This window comes from Solenopsis invicta, chromosome 8 (assembly GCF_016802725.1).
Source record: "Solenopsis invicta isolate M01_SB chromosome 8, UNIL_Sinv_3.0, whole genome shotgun sequence".
Lineage (NCBI taxonomy): Eukaryota > Metazoa > Arthropoda > Insecta > Hymenoptera > Formicidae > Solenopsis > Solenopsis invicta.
The window spans coordinates 21,958,521-21,977,948 of NC_052671.1; the positions used below are offsets into that span (position 1 = coordinate 21,958,521).

The following is a 19,428-nucleotide window of genomic DNA, read 5'->3' on the forward strand; positions in this document are numbered from 1 at the left end:
TATTATTATTATTATTACCTATTTATTATTTCAAATATTATTACTTGAATTCAAATTCCCTTCAAATTAAATTTAAATTGAAATTTAGAAAATGATATTAAATTAAATGTTCTATTTTAGAAATTTGCATACTATATTAATATCATCAAGATAAATAAATACATTTATTTAAAAAAAAAAAAAAAGAAAAAAATGCACACATCCGGAAGCAAACCCGGATCTTACGATTGTGAAGCAAGCACCTAACGCACGGAGCCGACTACACTGGTTGGGAAAACAGTTACCGGGAAGGCTCATATGGCGCGCCGCGGTATAGCCAATTTTCACAAATTTATTATTTCGAAATTAAGGCCTATTCGATGAAACGCCGGAAAACGTAAACTTTTTTTTCGTCTCCAGAATAACTAAAAAAATTGGGATCAAAATCCCAAGTCTCTTCCCTTGTAAGCTAGGATTGGCAAAAAATTTGTTTTTTTCATTTTAAACAAAAAAACATTTTTTTATTTAAAACAATTTGTTTCTGTTTTATTTGTGTTTTCTAAGTAACCAAAAAAACATGTTTTAAACAAGCAAAATAATTTGGTAGCTGTGAGCTATGCGAATATTTGAATCTTCCGCCAGCATTTGGTAGCTCTGAACTATGCGAATATTTGAATCTTTTGCCAGTCTAATTTCAAATGAACAAAATAAATTTAATTTTTTCCCTTGTTTAATTATAAACAAAATTCTTAATTTAATAATTTTTTTAATAAACTATTTTAAATATTATTCTTTCGAAATAATTTTTTTTTAATTAACTCCCCCTTATTTTCTTACTTCTTATTTCTCGTTAGTAAATCGGTCCTAACAGACTGACTGCCATTCCCTAAATTAATCCTGAATAAAGTATCAGGTATACTTTAAAAATTTAATTATTATGATTATAAAGCTATTAAGTATATGGTTAAAACGAAAGATATATTATAAATATAAACAAAGTGATAGTGAGGTTAACTTCCTTTTGTCATTATTTTTCTTTTTAGATTCTTGAATACGATGTCAAATAATCAGGCAAAAAATAAGAAAAAAATATTGTAGATTTACTTATTCACAAGAAGCATTGCAAGATACTATTAACAGTGTATGTATTGATAAAACAACCATAAATAAACATCGCAGCTATATAAGATACCAAAAGGTACCTTTTTTAATAAGTTATACGATAAAGTACCTATTGAAAGAAAAATGGGACTTTCGCCTGTTCTTTACCCAAAAGAAGAACGAATTAAAACGTGGATTATTCACAAAGCAAAGTTAGGATTCCCAATACATACAAGTGACGTACACGATGCAGTTCAATCCGTTTTAAAAAAAGTAAACGAGAAAATCCATTTATCAATTAATTTTTGAAAATTAAAAAAATTTTTTGTGCCAAAAATCAATTTCTAAAAATAATTAATTGATTTATTAGAAAGGTTAAATTACATTATTTAGTTTAATATCAAAGAATATTGTTCTTGTAATATTTTTTGTGCAATCTGTTATGTACAATTTTTTACGTGCAATATTAAATAAAAAAGTTTTAATTAACAAAATATGTACTTTCATTTTGTAACGATGCACCTCCGCATCGTTCCCCCTGGGGCCACGAACCGCTCCCCTGTCCGGCCGAACACCCGCCGGACAGACGAACAGGCGCTACGCGCCGATAATCGCCTCACTCACGCGCGCGCGAACGGTCCGACAAGCGCGCCGTTAAACGCCCGAAGTCCGCGCGCACGCGCACGGATTCGCATGCTCCTGGCGTTGGAGCGACAGAGAGGCGTACGCTCAAGCGAGAGCGCGATACCGGACCGATCTCGGAGCAGCGGGGATGCTGTATTCCGAGAAGAACCGAGCTCCACTCGAACATCCCCGACTCTCCGAGATCGGGGTATAAAAGGCGGACGATCTCACAGAGAGATCGACTCTTCTCCGGTCCAGCCTCCGAGCCAGACCCAGGAAATCCGCGTGGTAGAGTGAGCTCTGTCACTGCTGAGAGATCTCGGTGATTTCCGATCCCGCTTTCCCGGCACCTAGGGAATCCGAGTGGTAGAGCGAGCTCTGCCACCGTTGAGAGATCTCAACGATTCCCTCAAACCCATCTCCGTCCGAGAGTCCACGGTAACGACTGCCACCCAGGGGGTAAAGAGATCTCTGCCTCCATCGAGAGATCTCGAGGCAGCCGGCACCGACTCACGTCGGGGATTCCCTACTAAGGGAATCCCGCCGCGCACCTGTCGCGAATTTGCGGAACACCGGCGCGGCTTCTAACGTAGGGCGTCCCGACCCGCGCGCGTCGCGGGTCGACAAGGCCGGCGACGACGTAAACACCGTGGAACCCTCGCGACGACACCGAACCAAGCGTGAGCGAGACCGCGCTATCGTGCGCTCTCTCATACCGGCCGCGGGCCGAGTGCGAGCGACCGAGAGAATGTAAATAGATCTCCGTTCTGTAAATACCGCGTCTTATTATTGTGAAATCGCGTCACCGTACCGTCGCGGATACACCTCGTGTATCCCCGAACTACGTGCGCATATTATCAGCATATCTCAAATAAAGTAGTTTCTCATTAAACGCACGCCCGATCTCGGAATTAATTAACCCGGCAACCTTCCTTCGAGCCCTGGCTTCCCTGAGCTCGTCCGCGCTCGGACAAAACACAGGTTGTTACAATTTCATTAAAAATAAATATTCTTTTTATTTTGAAAAGAAAATTTGTACATTGGTTATTCACTAGTACGCATCATTCATTAATTGATGCTCATCGGTCATTTACTGGTGTTTTTTACGTTTTTTCACTTTGTAACGTTACACCCCTCTGCCGCACCGCCACTCCGGTCCAAACGCCGAACACAACGTATAAGACCGAGCACGTGCACGCACTCGGCTAAGCTTGCTGCGATCACGCGCTACCATGCGTGCCGCGCGCCGCGTTCGGCAAGCGTTCCCACTCCGGCCGGCCCAACTGCGCGCGCTGATTGGTACGTCCGACCGCGCGGACCGCTATATAAGCCGGCAGCGGGCAGCCGAAATCAGATCGCTCCGAGCCACCAATCTCGCACCTACTCCGCTCCTACGCCGGGTATCCTCGGCGCTCCTTAGCTTGGGTATTCTCAAGCACTTCCTCGGGAACGGACATTCTCGTTCCAACTATCTCACGACGGGCATACTCGTCGGTCCTAACGACTGGGAATACTCGGCCGATCCCATCCTCCGTCCGCGACGGGTATACTCGTCGTTTCCGCGGCTGGGTATTCTCGACCAATAGGAACCATCAGTCCCGCAAGTCCGTTCTCGGGGATTCTTGATACCAACACCGTTGTCGGGACTACTCGACGCCGTCCTCCGGCTCAATCCGTAAACCTACTCCCCACGGGGTGACAACATCCCGCAGGGTGAGACCACTTAGTTTCTCTAACGTCGACCACTCTCGCGTATCGCGGAATCGTCCGCTGCACCGCGCGCCGCCGATTCCGCGATCGCGACCGTCCGTCGCGCGGGCCAATCACGTTTAACCGCACTTTAAGTTAGCCGCTTCACGGCAACTCCGATTATTACCTCCGAGCGCATAGCGCATAATACCAGTCCCTCCGTTTCTTTAGTTATCCAAATCCGTTTTTTTGTTAAATATTAAGTTGTGCCGCGAATTATATTTTGTCCGGCCCGACCAATCGTCGTTCTTTTATTTTGCGCGGGTCCGATTATTGTTTAACCGAGCACTCCGATGCCTTATTATTACTTGTGTATTTCAACTACATCGGATAAATATATTGTTACGTTTGTATTATTGTACTCAACACGGAGTTCTCATTACTACCGAAAAATCCTGGCATCCGACGAGTACATCCGAGCAACCGATCACGATATCCCAACGCACCGAAAGATATCCCGATACTCCCGCCGCACCGGAAAAGTACCAGCATTATAACTTTTTAAATCAAAACTATTATTCCTTTTTTATTTTTTAAAGATAATGTATGATAATTTCAAAGACTAAATAAGCAGCTTTTAGTATTCAATGGATATCTTTTTCTCTTTTATGTGCGTACTATAATTCAAATACATGGTGTATTTCTTATTTGTTCATTGACTGGTGTAGTAACCCTAACTGTGCAATAAAAGCTACATATAAAGTTAAATCTGTTTAGTCGTATAATAACAATAGACGTTTCGACTAAGGAGGCTGAGGAGGACTCCAAAGAGAGTTGAAACGTTCGTCTATTGTTATTATATGAATAAACTGATTTAATTTTATAAGTAGTCTTTATTGCGCAATTATATCCGCGCTGACTCTCACTGGCCGTACTCTCATTTACTGTTTTAGAATATTTTTCTAAATAATTTGTTTTATTTGTCATGATTTAAACAGTTTTAAACTATTGTTTAAAACAAAGCTCGCTGTTTTAAACAAGTTTTAAACACTATTTTAAACATTGTGTTTAAAACATGTCAACCCTGATGGTAGTGCTCGCTGGCACATTTTCTTTGTAATCAAATTCAATGCGCACGTCCACAGTAGCACTTTTGACTCGTTTTGTCGCGAGCAGTCCATGACTGTAAAGGGTCCTCTTTGCAGAAATGTGACTGTACATAAGCTTGCAGCAATATTGCTGCAAAACTGCATGTCGCAGTGCAATGTTGTAAGAACATTGCAAAGATGTTTTTACAATATTGCTTTAGTAAAATTGTAGCAACGTTTCAAAAATATTATAAAAAATATCTTAATAGTTTCACTTACGCGCCATGGCAAATAAACGCGGCGAAATTCTATTTCTTGTAATTGAAAAAATTACATAATATAGAATAAAAGATACATATGAGATCTTTCTCTCACATTCTAATGAAATAATTTCTTGAAAAGACAAATGTCCAAAAATGAATTCAAAGATAAAAATTAATGAAATGTTTTAACAGAAAATTCTTTTGTTCTTTAGTGTATAAAATTAATTCAGATACATGATATTCTTGAAAGTTATATGTTAAAATATTAACCCGTAATGGTCACACAGGGTCCAAAAGACCCCACGCGTCCTTCTTTTTTAAAGGTAGACAGACCATTCAAAATCAAACAACCTTCTATGAAACTAATTTTTATCTGAAAGTATACTCTCTTGAGAATATACTCCTAAATTTTTGTAGAATTATCTCAAAAATTAAAAATTTTATCAATATTTTTGTAAAAAAGTCAAATTTTGCAGTTTTTTCTATTTTAATTTTTTTCACTATGTTAAATTCTAATTAAAAAAAAAATTATTAGATAATAAAAAATAGACCTCAAGGTATGTCCAGTAAAATTGTTGCGACGAAATATCAAAAAGCTGGCAAATGGCGACTGATTCTGGTGTAGGGGGGGTCCAGTGGACCCCATGTGACCATTATGTTATTACTTGGAAGTGTGACGGGTTAATATAATGATATTTGAAATATCAAGAATACCATAAAATGTTGATACATATACAAAATACACTTATAAAGATCTTAACTTGTGTACTGGTTTTTTGTCATTCTATTTTTATCATTACTTTATTTTAGCATTAAAAATCTAATTTTGTTTTAAGTGTAATGATGTAGAAAAGTGTAGAACAAAATTAATTTATATTAACTCGACGATCCAGCTCTGCTTCTATAATCCTTGATAATTGTTAATTTCGATTTTTAAATTTATTTTATTCGTCGAGGACGATAAATTCTGAGCCTTTTATGTATGAAAAAACCAAAAATTTCTTTTTCTCGAAAGACGTTTCACACTGTTTTATTTTATTTTCGTATATTTATTTAACATTGAGTTTGGAAGAAAATATTTTTTAATGTCTGATATTAATTAAATTAAAAATAAAGTCCAGAGGATTGTTTAAAAGTAATTCGATGTAGGACTTTAGAGTTTTTTTTTATTAAACTATGGGTAAGAAAGATAAGAATAAGAAATAGATGAATCTATCAACAAAACTGTATATAGTGCCAATTTTATAGTACTAGAGGTGGCTGAAAAAAACAAAAGATATCTTTCTGATCAAATACTCTTTTAAAATTAATTATTTTGAGTAATATGTCCAAAAAATTCAAACAACTATTCTCGTAATTAGCAATGAATTTTAAACAATCATGATAGTTATTAAATGTTTCCAAAATGTTATTAATTTTATCATACGAAGCGACAAAAACAATGTTGTTCACGTAACGATAACAGAACGGAAGATGTAAATTAATACTGCTCATGGAAGTTATAAATTAATACTCAGACATTTTTCCCCCAGATCTTGCATGACAACATTCGCAAAACATAATTTAATCAATTATTTTATATTACTTTATATTAATACATATATGATAAGTTGCATAGTATAAAGCCCAATGAAAAGTATTGATCGCACTACTAATATCATTAAAATTTAATTCCATTTGGTCGCGTTGCAAGGCCGAGCTATACAGCACTGGCGTTCAACTCGCACTTGTGGCTAAACAGTTAACTTCTTTTTCATAACTAACAATAAGATGTGCCAATAATAAATCCATCCAGATGAAAACAAAAACAAAAATAATTTTGAGATATATAAAATATTATAAAATATTTTTGTAAGGATTAAAGTTATACACTCGACAGCAAAATTAAAGGATCACCTATTCTGACTCTAAAAAATAGACGTAATTCAAGAAAGTGTAATTTTATCAAAAAATATCGTAAATAATGATCGTAAAAAAATGTTAAAAGCATTTTAAAGCTTGAAATTTCTAGTTTTGAGATTGATAAAATCATTAAAAAATTTACAAATTGTTTACAAAGTTACGCGGATTCAAATGGGGATGCGTCAAATCTCGAAATTTTTTACAAATTTTGCAAAGCTCCACGATGTGAAATAAAAATTGCACGCAATTACGGTTTACAGCATTCAAAAGCGTGAAACTTTATCTTTAATGTGCGTACTTGTTGAGCGTTGTACAATTTTGTTTCACTGAATTATGCAACACTGAAGCAAAAATAGCCTTTTCTGTTTCAATATTGAATAATTCAGTGAATAAAAATCGTACAACGCTCAGCAAATACGCAAATAAAAAGTAAGGATTTACGCTTTCAAATGTTGTAAACCGCATTTACGTGCAATTTTTATTTCACGTCGTGGAGCTTTGCAAAGTTTATAAAAAGTTTTGAGATTTGATGCAGCCCCATTTAAATCCGCGTAACTTCGTAAACAATCTGTAAATCGTTTAATGACCTATCAATCTTAAAACTAAAGATTTCAAGCTTTAAAATGCTTTTTTTAACATTTTTTACGATTATGTTTGATAAAGTTATATTCTCTTGAATTACGCCTATTTTTCGGAGTCAGAATAGGTGATCCTTTAATTTTACTGAGTGTATATTTGATTTTTGTAAGAATTATTATAAATTATAGAGTTATAAAAATACCGTGTAGTGTAGTTAGTACTATCAAATATAGTAGAATATATTCGTGCTCGAAGAATCGCAGTCAACAGCTACTTCAGTTGAAACAATTATCGAAAGGATACAGTTGGAGTACTGATTCTTTATAAAAAACAGTAGATAACGAAAAGCGACATCAGGAACTGATGCTTTTACAGAATAGTCGAGATGTAGGATTGAATAGTAGAAATGGCCAATAAGAACACACGCATGATTGGCGACTTTAAAGCGACAGCCATTAAAAGTCGACGACTAGCATGCCGATGCTAATATCATAATATATTGTTTTTAAAAAAGCTATTATCTTGTTCTCGCAAGACGCTTTCCATCAAAGTGCCGACCGTCTTTTGGAGTATATGAGAGATCGTCTTTGATATCACCGAAACGATATAAAAGCTCGAAGCGTGTCGATGAGTAATTCGCGTTACATATTAGTTTATATTAAATATTACATGTGTTGCATTTATATATTCCCCCACTTACATATGTTCCCACTTACAGTATATTATATTAATAATTTACAAAATAAAAAATTATATTTTAATTTAAATTAAAAATAAATGTGTTTTATACAACTTATGTTGTATTTAAACTATTTTTTACATAAATTGTTTTTAATCTGATTATCATGGAATCTTATTTGATTTTGAATGATAGGAATAAAACGATGCATTTTTTTGTATTTGGTACTTTTTGCATTAATAAAATCTATTCCTCAAATATTATTATTATAATTGATAAATCGATAAACTTGAATATCATTTATAAATATAATAAATGCACGTTTTTTAAAATATTTAACATAAATCGCTATACCTTTAATAAAGTGATACATACCCTTGATATTTCTACAGGATGTTCTTCTTGTATCATATCCAATGCTGGGCTATTGCTGGGAGAGTAACTCACAGGAGTGGTCGCAGGTGATCTATGATGTCTAAGTGGACTTAAATCTAAAGGTGTGGCCGGTGGCTGTGCCGGCGTACCATGTACAATACTACCCGATGTCGTAGTTAAACCACTGAGACCTATGGATAAACAAAAAAAAAACATCTTAACTTCAAATTTTTTTTTCGCCAAAAAATTTTTCTTATATTTAAGTACATAGACTGTATTATACACACACGCGCGCGCGCGCACGCACGCACGCACGCACGCACGCACGCACACATACAGAGTATATAAAAAGCCCCTTTAATTATTTTGAAAACTAAGTATGTTTGTAAAAATGTTTCAGATAAAAGTTGTACCATAAATTGTGATATAAAATGGTCTATTTGTTGATGATATCAGTTTGACCTTGAAAAAAGTCGCTAAGTCAGGCCAAGATCAAAAATTTTTTTTTATGGAATACTTTGTTTCTGATTCCAGAATCTAATAGCTGATGACGAAAGCTTTTCAAAACACTATAACAAAGTTTATTTTTCTTAAATACTTTTCAAATTATGAGGCTTCAAAGTTAGACCGCCGCACAGTGGTCGAAACGGAGAATACTCTGTTCAAAATAGTCTACAGGTCGTATCTTTTAACCGACTTAAATAATTTTGCTACAAAACTAATGAGAGCTGTCACAACCGATTTTGGAATTTTTTTGTTTATGCAAAAATATTTAAATAAATGAAGCGACCGGTTACTACTTTTTTACTAAATTATTTTTTATCTAGGTATCAACTACTTTAACAACCTCATTATTGAAAATAAATAGGGTCAGGTGGGGTAATTGTAAACTAGAGGTAATTGGAAACAGTTGGTATGAAACTAGAGTGGAGAAAAATTTGGTAAAATTGTTGGTAGCATTGTATTCAGTATTCATATTTTTAGCTGACATCTAGAGTCCTATATAAAGAGAAAAGCGACATCGAACCCCCACCACAACCTTCAGTATCCAAGTGAGTCCTCCACCGCTATTTTGGGACCGCTCTAACGTCATCAAACACCCTCAAACACCATTCGTATCATTCTACAAACAGCTGTGGTCACAATATAGCTGCTCGCTTAGCCAATCAAGTATCAATCAGATTACCAATCAGAGCTTCGGACATCAATGTCGCTTCTCTCTTTATACAGGGTGTCCCAGACCAATGTATAAAGATTACCACGATGGGGTAGAAGGGATCGAGATAAATCAAAAAGACTAATAACAGTTTGCGATATTTGCAATAATTTTCGTGTAATAAAATATTAAAGTTAGCCGAATAAGAGCGCGCGGAGAAGCAAACGGTTGGTCGCCTGAGCCGTAAGACCACCCGTCTCAACGCGGTACGGTGCCAAGCTATTCTTTCCCTTGCCGCGCGCCATTTACCGTCGCCAATCGGGCCGTAGTGGGCGGTCCTACGGCTCAGCGATCGCTTGTCTCTCCGCGCGGTGTCATTCGGCTGACCTTAATATTTTATTACTCAAAAATTATTGCAAATATCGCAAAATGGTATTAGACTTTTTCATTTATCTCGATCCCTTCTACCTCATCATGATAATCTTTATACATTGGTCTGGGACACCCTGTATAGGACTCTACTGACATCACTTTCCCTCTCTTTTTTGAGCTAAACATATTGTAGAACAGTTTGTATCGCTGTGTCTAGTTGTTTGCAAGTTGGAAAATTCCAGAAGAAAGAAAATTTGCTTCCTGCCTAATTCATAGGTAAGTTGAATACCTACTAATGTTTATTACATCTGTTATCATCTCTAAAACAGATTATAATAAGTGGAATTACTCCAATGCATGTCAAATAAGAAGCAATGTGTGTTTACATTTCTCCCGAAAAATATTGAAAGGTATTAGGGATGAGATCCCACCAACCAATCATCTTGACTTATCTAACCCAACTAATGGAAAAACTCTAGGCATTGACTGCTGTCAGTGGTGATGTGCTATCGGTCCCGTGTATTATCGAGATCCGCACGGGTGTGGGGTATTAGATACAATTATAGTTATTTAAATACATAGCATGCGCGCGGAATAGAAATAGAATAGTTATAGATGGCGCATTGTCATTAGCGTGCAACATGGGGCAAGACGGAACGGACGAATGCACTCTGTCAATGGCGGCGAGACGTGCCACGTATGTAATTGTAAACGCTGTCCTAACTGGTCAGGAGGATGTTCAAAAATCACATAAAAGTGTTATTTTACAATTACCCTTCATGCTATATCTTTAGCCATTCCATATTCTGAGATCACAGTTTACATTTACCCCCGAGTTAGTGGGGTAAATGTGAACATGTGGGGTAAATGTAAACTTACAAAATTGTCAATTAGAACAATATATTAAGGTATGCTTTACCTGGTTATGTTGTAGAAGGCTAAATAATGTCTTAAAACCTCAAGTAATACTGCAGGAGACGGTCTTCCTTACTGATTTTAATGAAATTAGGCTCATTCGACGCGTTTTTACATGAAACTAACGAATCTGGCAAAAAAAGTGTCGCTTTGCCACGCAAACCGAGATATTAATCGTTAAAATTAGCGATTGTACTCCAGATAACATTTCTTGCTGGCAAGTTTTGCGCGCGATGTGTATGCAAACTTTGTAACAGATTTGCATACGTTTTGTTCATAGAACGTGTTACATCGTGTATATTGCTTACAAGTGGCTAGCTCATGTATTGTTTCATGTACTGGCAAATTACATGCAGATGGCTAACATATTGCTAATCGTTTGCTCCCCAGATAACATTTTTTGCGCGCAAACTTTGCGCGTCTTATGCATGTGAACTGTGCACGCGGTTTGCGTGAGTTTTGCCCGCAAATTAGTTAAGCTCATGTATTGTCCGATACATCAGCATATCACATGCAAATGGATACCATTTTGCATGTGATTTGCTGGTGTATTGGATAATTATATTTGCTCGTAAGTTGCTTGCACCCAGATAACATTTTTTGCGCGCAAAGTTTGCGCGTCTTATGCATGTAAACTGTGTACGCGGTTTGCGTGAGTTTTGTCAGCAAGATGAAATTCTGTAATTTCAGATTGAAATGGGTTTAACAAGTGAGTGCTAACGCCACCGCTAGGCGGCCACGCCGCAGGAGATTTTCTCGTGAGTTGAGTGCGGCCACAGGCGTTATTTCTAGGCGCCACCGCCGCCAACTCGTCAGCTCATACTTTAGTGATACTTTTAGGAGCTGCTTTTTGTAACCTCGAGACGAATATTCGCTCTCATTCTTTTCAAACATAGCGTGTGTGTGAAACGCTGTTCCACATAAAATTTTATATTTTTACATGTAAATAACAATTTGTATTGTTATTTAATCTTGTACATAAATTAAATGTTTAATTCAAATTTTTTCTTTTTTTAAATCTTTTTTAACGAAAAGAATACAAAAAATATTTTTTTTGTAAACTAAACATTTATTATGTTTACATTAATGTATTCTGTTTTAATACATCTATCTGGGTTTGGATCTTATTTTTCAATCGGTCTTAATACCGTATTTTCGGTGCAGAAATTCCGATCAATTCAAATTAACTTTTTTTAAATCGATTTTAATAGCACATTTTCGGCAGGGTATAGCTTATTGAGATCGCGCGCAAAGTGTACTAGCGTTTTGCATGCACATCGCTTATTGAGATCGCGCGCAAAGTGTGCTAGCGTTTTGCGTGCATATCGTTTATTGAAATTGCGCACAAAGTATGCTAGTGTTTTGCTAGCGCTATGACGACGCAGTTGGATAAGGTTTTGTTTGCGTTATAGGAATCTCTTTTGCGCGTGATTTGCTGGACGTTTACCCGCAAAATGTTTTCTGGGACAGATTAGAATACTAATCATCTCGGCGTAATGTAACGAACTGAGCATGCGCTGTGATAGAAATGTACACGAAATTTAAAATGCTTATTAATAATTATATCACTGCCACATTTACTACACGTGCTTGTATTTGCCAGAACATTATGTTGGATTAAAAAAGTTATTAGTTTTTGTGCAATGTAGATAGTAATACAGAAGGAGACGATCCTACTCGCCGATTTAGCTGAAATTTTAATATTTTGTTTAGTTTCATAGGTACAGTAACAATCTAAAAAAAAAAAAAAATCGTCGCTCTCATGCAGGAAAAAAGTTATGAAGTGTAAAAGACCAACATTTGTGAGGTTAGGAAATCTGTCACTGACGGCTTAGAGGGATCAAGAGGGACATTGAAAACGTGTAAATTTGTGACTTTTCACTCAGAACAAGCCTTTCCCCTCCCCCCGCCGCGACGAAAACGAAACATGATCTACAGACGTACTGTTCATCTTGTGTTTTTAATTCTCAACTTCAAAAACACAAAAATGTTAAATTGAAGCAGGCAACAGATGTCTGCTTTACAGCAAAAAAATTTTTATTTTAATCGCCACCGGGGGTGGGGGAGAAGAGAGCGAGGGTGGAAAAGATAGGATGGGGGTGGACCTCGCTCTTCGTGAAAAGTCCCCTGTATCATGTAAATTAAAATAAAAATTTCTTTTGCTGTAAAGCAGACATCTGTTGCCTGCTTCAATTTAACATTTTTGTGTTTTTGAAGTTGAGAATTAAAAACACAAGATAAACAGTACGTCTGTAGACCATGTTTCGTTCCCTTGGCGTCGGGGGGGGGCTCGCTCCGAGTGGAAAGTCACAAGGCGGGAGGAGGGGGAGCTCACTCCGAGTGGAAAGTCACAAATTTACACGTTCTCAATGTCCCTCTTGATCCCTCTATGCCGTCAGTGACAGATTTCCTAACCTCACAAATGTTGGTCTTTTACTTTTTTCCTGCTTGACAGCGACGATTTTTCCTTTAGATTCTTACTGTACGTATAAAACTAAACAAAATACTAAAATTTCAGCTAAATCGGTGAGTAGGACCGTCTCCTTCAGTATTACCATGTAGATTTTTTTTATTAAGGCATGAAAACAATTTATTTTATAAAATTAATTTAATTAATAGACACCTCCCACTTACAAATAGAAATCTTGAAACGAGGTCTACAGATGTACTGCTTCCTCCACATGAGTTTGCGACTTTCCATGAGAAGGGAGATCCAGCCCATCCCCACCCCCCCTCCCCGCGCACACAGAAGATTGTTGTAGACCTCGTTTCAAAATTTCTGTTTGTAAGTGGGATGTGTCTATTAATTAAATTAATTAATTCTATAAAATAAATGGTTTTCATGTCTTAAAAAAAAATCTACATTGTACAAAAACTAATAATTTTTTTAATCCAACACAATGTTTACTTTTTATTAAACATTTTTATAATATATTTTATAATTAACAGGGAGGGGGGGGAATAAAATATACAGTGATGTAATTATTAATAAAAAAACGTTTCAGATTTCGTGCACATTTCTATCACAGCGCATGCTCAGTTCGTTACATTACGCCGAGATTACTGGTATTCTAACCTGTACAATCGCTAACTTTAACGATTGATATCTCGGTTCACGTGACAGAGCGACACTTTTCTGCCAGATTCGTTAGTTTCATGTAAAAACGTATCAAATAAGCCTAATTTCATCAAAATCGGTGAGAAAGACCGTCTCCTGCAGTATTACCAAACCCCAAAATTAACCTTATTATTTTAATCAAGCTAAAAGTTATTTTAAACCTCAGTGAAAATTTATCAAATTTGTTTACAATTCCCTTACCTGACCCTACTATCACATTATAAGAAAAGAAATAATTCAATAAATATTTAAATTAATTTAAGTATCTATATAAAAAAATACAAAAAATTTTGTATACACCTTAAAATATAGTACAAAAAATTTCATGTATCATATTGTGCTTTTATTTTATGATTAAAAAAATTTTTTAATCCTCAGACTTTTCAGTCGAAAAATTAGAATGTTCCTTTAATAAATTCTGATTTTTTCCAGCTTTTACAATTGTTTATGATCATTTTTTCACATTTTTTATTTTTCAGATTTGTAGCAGTCCTGTTATTAAGCCGGAAATTCACAATAAAAATTTAGAATAATGCGCATTACATTATAATAATATGCAATATTTATTAAATTAACAAAATATTTTGAAAAAAATTAATACCTTGCGTGATTGCTGCTACACCTCTTTCGTGTACAGGAGAACCAGGAATACTCGCAGGACTATGTGAAGGTGATGCTAATCTCTGTAATTGTTGATATTCTTGTTGTAGTGCTTGGATGCCTGGCCCAGGAGCACCTGATCCTTCTGATGCCCGACGAACAGGTGAATACCTTTCAGTAGCAACATGGCTACTTGGTTCCTTATACGAATCCCTATTACTTACTAAAATTAATACACATATATATTAAAAATATTTTCTCAGCATAATATAGGTTGTGTATATTTGTATCTAAATTAAAAATAATCCAAGTCTTTAAGAGACTTGGATTATTTTCAAAAAATTTAGAGAGATTTTCCAGCTTAAAAAAATAAAAAGTAGTTATGATTTTATATTATCTATGTATATTATATGTATTTTTTTTTTCCATTACACCCTAATATATACATATACGTACAGGGTGTACCAGTAGAATCTGGAAAAATCCATTGTGAGTTTTCAGAATCATTTATTTTAATAAAAAATAACAATCGTATGAAAAATATTTTTATATTTGGATTAGGGCATTCCTAAAAAACAATTTTATTCTATATAGCCCCCTTCTGCTTCAATTTTGGGCCGGAAGCGCGCGCATGCCTTTGTCAAAAATTCTTTTGCCATACACGCGAACGATGCCTCAATAACGGCTTTCAGCGATGCAACGTTAGGATGTCGAGTCTTGTTGGAGTGTCCCTCAAACACGCAGAACACGAAATAATCCAGCGGATAAAGTCCAGGCTGTTAGTAGGTCAAAATGCCTTACTCCGACACCTTTTCATGTTTCCGAAGAGCCGATTCTGCACTAAGTGGCCGTCTAAGAACCTTCTTTGGACCCTTTGGAAGCCGTATAGCGATGAATAATATCGTAAACTATCGATTTCGGATAATCGGAGAACTTTATTATTCCGGACACGGTACGTCCCGCGCGAAGATTTTCAACAAGCACGGCTCTCTGGTTATGGACACTGCTTAACCAGCTCGACCATGACTAAGTTATGTTTTTGTTCCCAATGGATGAGACTTACTTGAATGCTATCTAGTTGCCGGCTCACAGTTATTATATGGCGAAAATTTTAATTTAAAAATTGTCCGGATTCTACTGATACATCCTGTATACAGGCTGTTCAATAATGTATCTACATTTTACCATAAGAGCGCGCCTTAACCATGACTTACCGACTACACTCCATGTAATTTATATAATAGTTTAAAGAAGTAAATCATCTCTTATGGTAAAACGTGAATACAACCATTATCGAACACCTTATATACAGGGTTTTTAATGGTGTCCTAACGATTTTTCATAAAAGATGAATTACCGATTGCAATTTTAAGAGTCAATCTGTGTATACATAGACACACATTCAAAATAAATATTACAATCGGTAAGTTAGTAATTAACAAACATTAATGTAAAAAACGTTAAAAAAGGATTATTTATAATATTAATTTAAAATTTATAATATTAATTTATTAACAAGCAACATTATCATATTTTTATTAGTGTGGCGTCATATTTAAAAAATTGTATAATTTATGAACATTTCATACTTTTATACAATTACATAAAAATGATAAAATTGTTTAATTCCAAAAGTTCTTTAACCCTTTGAAGCATATATTTTTTCTTACATAGGAATTTTGTGAAATTTGGAATTTATCAGATATTAAATTTGTTGGAAATTTATCAATTTTTTATGATTTTTGGTTCGCCATCTTGTATTTTGATTTTTTTCGTAAATTTTGACTTCCGATTTGAAATCATCGAATTTCATGGATATCAAATTTCTACATATCAATTTTAAATAAAATTTTGTACTATAGTACATTTTACACAAAATTAAAATTAGGTAATTTTGAGCCATATTAAGTCCATTGTGACTTCAGATTTGAATTCAGCGATTCAAAATAATGCATGGTATAAAGTTACAAAAAAATCAGAAAAAAAAATTTTTTTTGTGATTTTTAAAAAATGTAACATATATGCTTCTAAAAGTTAAGCTTCACATATTCTTTCTTATAAATAATTTAAAAATTCTTATATTTTGTTCGCAATTACATTACTTAAAATTCACCTTCTCGTAAGATTCAATGCTATTTTATAAAGTTATTTAAAGAAAAGTATACGATTAAAAAAATTTGAAAAAAAGTTAAAAATGCCTGCATATTAATAATAATTTTATTCTCAAAATATGATCGAGTTTTCATATTGTATGAAAAAACTGGAAAACCTCCCCTTTTAATAATAAAATTATTTATAAAAGTTTTATAAAATATTTCTCTGGCACACTTAAAGGGCAAAATTATTCTTATCTCCTTAAAATTAGAAAAAAATTACAAAAAATTTTTTTCATATTTATGTACAATATATCACATATTATATGTGTAGTATATGCACGTGTACACATATGCACGTATATAATATTACGTATGATGAAAAAGGTTGTGTATGTATGTGCGTGCACGCACAAATTTTAACAAAAAAATGAATCATTGCTCATATTTAAGGTTCGTGATTACTCGCCGCGGAACCTGTCACGTTTCACATCTAATAATTTTATTTTGTTTGCGACATTACGTCACTACCGTCAACGCGGAGTTCTCGGCTGAGGAGTCAGGAGCCTTAACAAGAAAATACTAATTACAAAATAAAAAATATATTATTAAAATGATAATTTTAACAAACTATACCTGCCACATTTTATATTATGCGGTGTACAGATATGCAATGTTGCTAAATAAGCATGCTAAACACATTAATAGTAAAATTTTATTAAATCTTTTAAATAAAATTATAATATAATTAAAATTATTATGCTTTAAAATAACATATCCAAAAAAGCAAACACAATTTAATTTTGTTTAATCCAAAGTGTATGATTAAAATAATTCAAGATTCCACACTGCTTACATTTTAAAATAGAAGTTATTATAAAATAATCCTTTGTAAATAATTACTAATTATTTCTTCACTAAATAATGGCTAATTTTTGTAAAAAAATCATCGTCTTAAAAGATGCTTCTTAGAATAATTTTTACATTTTTATATTTTATAAACATGAAATAATTTTATTGAGTGATTGTAATCTAAGATTGTAAACACTAGGATTATATCCAAATATATTTAAAAAATCATTACTGTAAAAATTGATATTTCAAAATTGATATGCATATAAATTAGAAATTCTCTAATTTATAAAATTTATAATTATAGAATTTATAAATTTTTAACAAATTTTAATAATATTAAAATTATAAATTTTTAATCCTAATCATATCTTGCAATTATGTAAAAAAATTAACAAATAACAATAGTGCAAAAATCTCTATTACCAGTACTAGTATGATATAATGAAGATTTCCTGTGGTGTGGAAGTGTTGATCCTCTAAGGTTTGGTAACAGTCGCGATGGTAGATAAGCTCTATTCATCCTAGCTTCTACCTCCATTACCAGTTCCGGGTTTATAACTACATGCATATTACCAACCAAGGAGAGCACAGGAGTGCAGTGGACACAAAAAAACATGCAAAATCAAAAATAAAACTCAATAAAATATAAATAATGTGCAAATGCTAAAAAATAAGGAGATTAAAATATAATTAGGAATAATATAAAAATGTAGGAGAGAGAGAGAGAGAGACAGAGAGAGAGAGAAAAAGAGAGAGAAAGAGAGAGCTTATTAATTTAAAAGGGTTTACTATTTAATCGTACTGATTTTTTAAGAGATTTTTTAGAGATAAATATTTTTCGACATTATTTTTGGTTCTCTATTTATGATTGTTTCAAGATGGATTTCTTATCTGTGTTTTATAAAAAAATATAAATAACAAAATTTGACTTTTCTTTTCAAGTATAAATAGTCATTTTCTACGTATCTTTGCCTGCAGAACACAAATCCATTGTCCAAATTTGGATATCATTTGAAGAAACAACAATTTTGTCATTTTTGTCTATTTAACGCCAATTTTCTAAAAATTGTGGTAGTTAAATTTTTAACGAATTTGTGTTCATGGAAAAAAAGCTGCTTTCATATTGCTATATTTTGAGAACAAAAAATTATCAAAATGAAACAAAATATATGTTAAAGCTAAAAGTTAATACTTTCGTGTAGCATTAATAAAATTTAGAAAAAATTTTGATATTAATGGTACAACATCATGAAGACCTTCAAAATCGAAAAATGATACTTTACTCTTGTAGAGAGATACTCGTGTGGGTTTAAAAATTGTTAAAAAATATATATAGGCCAGAACTATGCACGAAACTTATAGAAAGCTTTGGAAATGTTACAGAACTGTCGCAAAATACCAATAAAGTGCCTGGAACTTCTAATATAGGACGGTACTTCATTTTTGTAGTGAGGTGCAGCACACGGATTTATAAATTGTTTAAAAATAGATAAAGAAATTCTAGAAAAAATCTATAGAAAGCTTTGAAATTATTGCTGTTTCAGACATGAATTATTGTTGTTCAGAACTGTCGGAAAATGCAAATAAGCTGAATAGAACTCAGAATAGTTTAAGGCTAGAAACTATCTTTCTATAAATTTATCAAGAACTCTTCGAGAACTATAGAATTCCATAATAAAAATAATTTTTTTTGAAATTTGAGGTGCCACAAAAAGTCGCACCTCATTTTTTTTAATGTTATTTTTTAATTTCCGCAAAACTATATAAACTATCCAGAAATATAGAACTATTGGAGACAAAAAAACTTTGCAGTACAGAAAATTGCCAATTTCACACACATATCCACTGAGAAATCCAGAATCAATCACCGATGAATAATATAGAAATCAAATAAATCTATTATTAATTCATATTTTTCATTTAAAAAATGGAAAATTATTCTTCAAACAATAACAAACAAAGAACAAAATATAAAAAAAACAATTTTTAAAAATATTTATTTGCAAATAAATCTTCAAAATCGTCTAAAAAAATCAGCGC

General features: G+C 33.8%; 1 protein-coding gene across 2 annotated transcripts in view; it reads right to left on the reverse strand.

Annotated features, from left to right (window-relative positions):
* The window catches only part of LOC105199871 (serine/threonine-protein kinase SIK3), an 81,984-nt gene that overhangs the window by 2,932 nt on the left and 59,624 nt on the right, over positions 1–19,428 (reverse strand). The window contains exons 10-12 of one of the 2 annotated variants that reach the window (XM_026135992.2): positions 17,812–17,946; positions 14,442–14,663; positions 8,280–8,470 (exon numbers count right to left, since the gene is read on the reverse strand). In XM_026135992.2, the coding sequence (XP_025991777.1) occupies positions 8,280–8,470; positions 14,442–14,663; positions 17,812–17,946 (548 nt within the window). The remainder of the gene's footprint in view (positions 1–8,279; positions 8,471–14,441; positions 14,664–17,811; positions 17,947–19,428) is intronic. The other variant, XM_026135993.2, reaches the window with a different exon arrangement.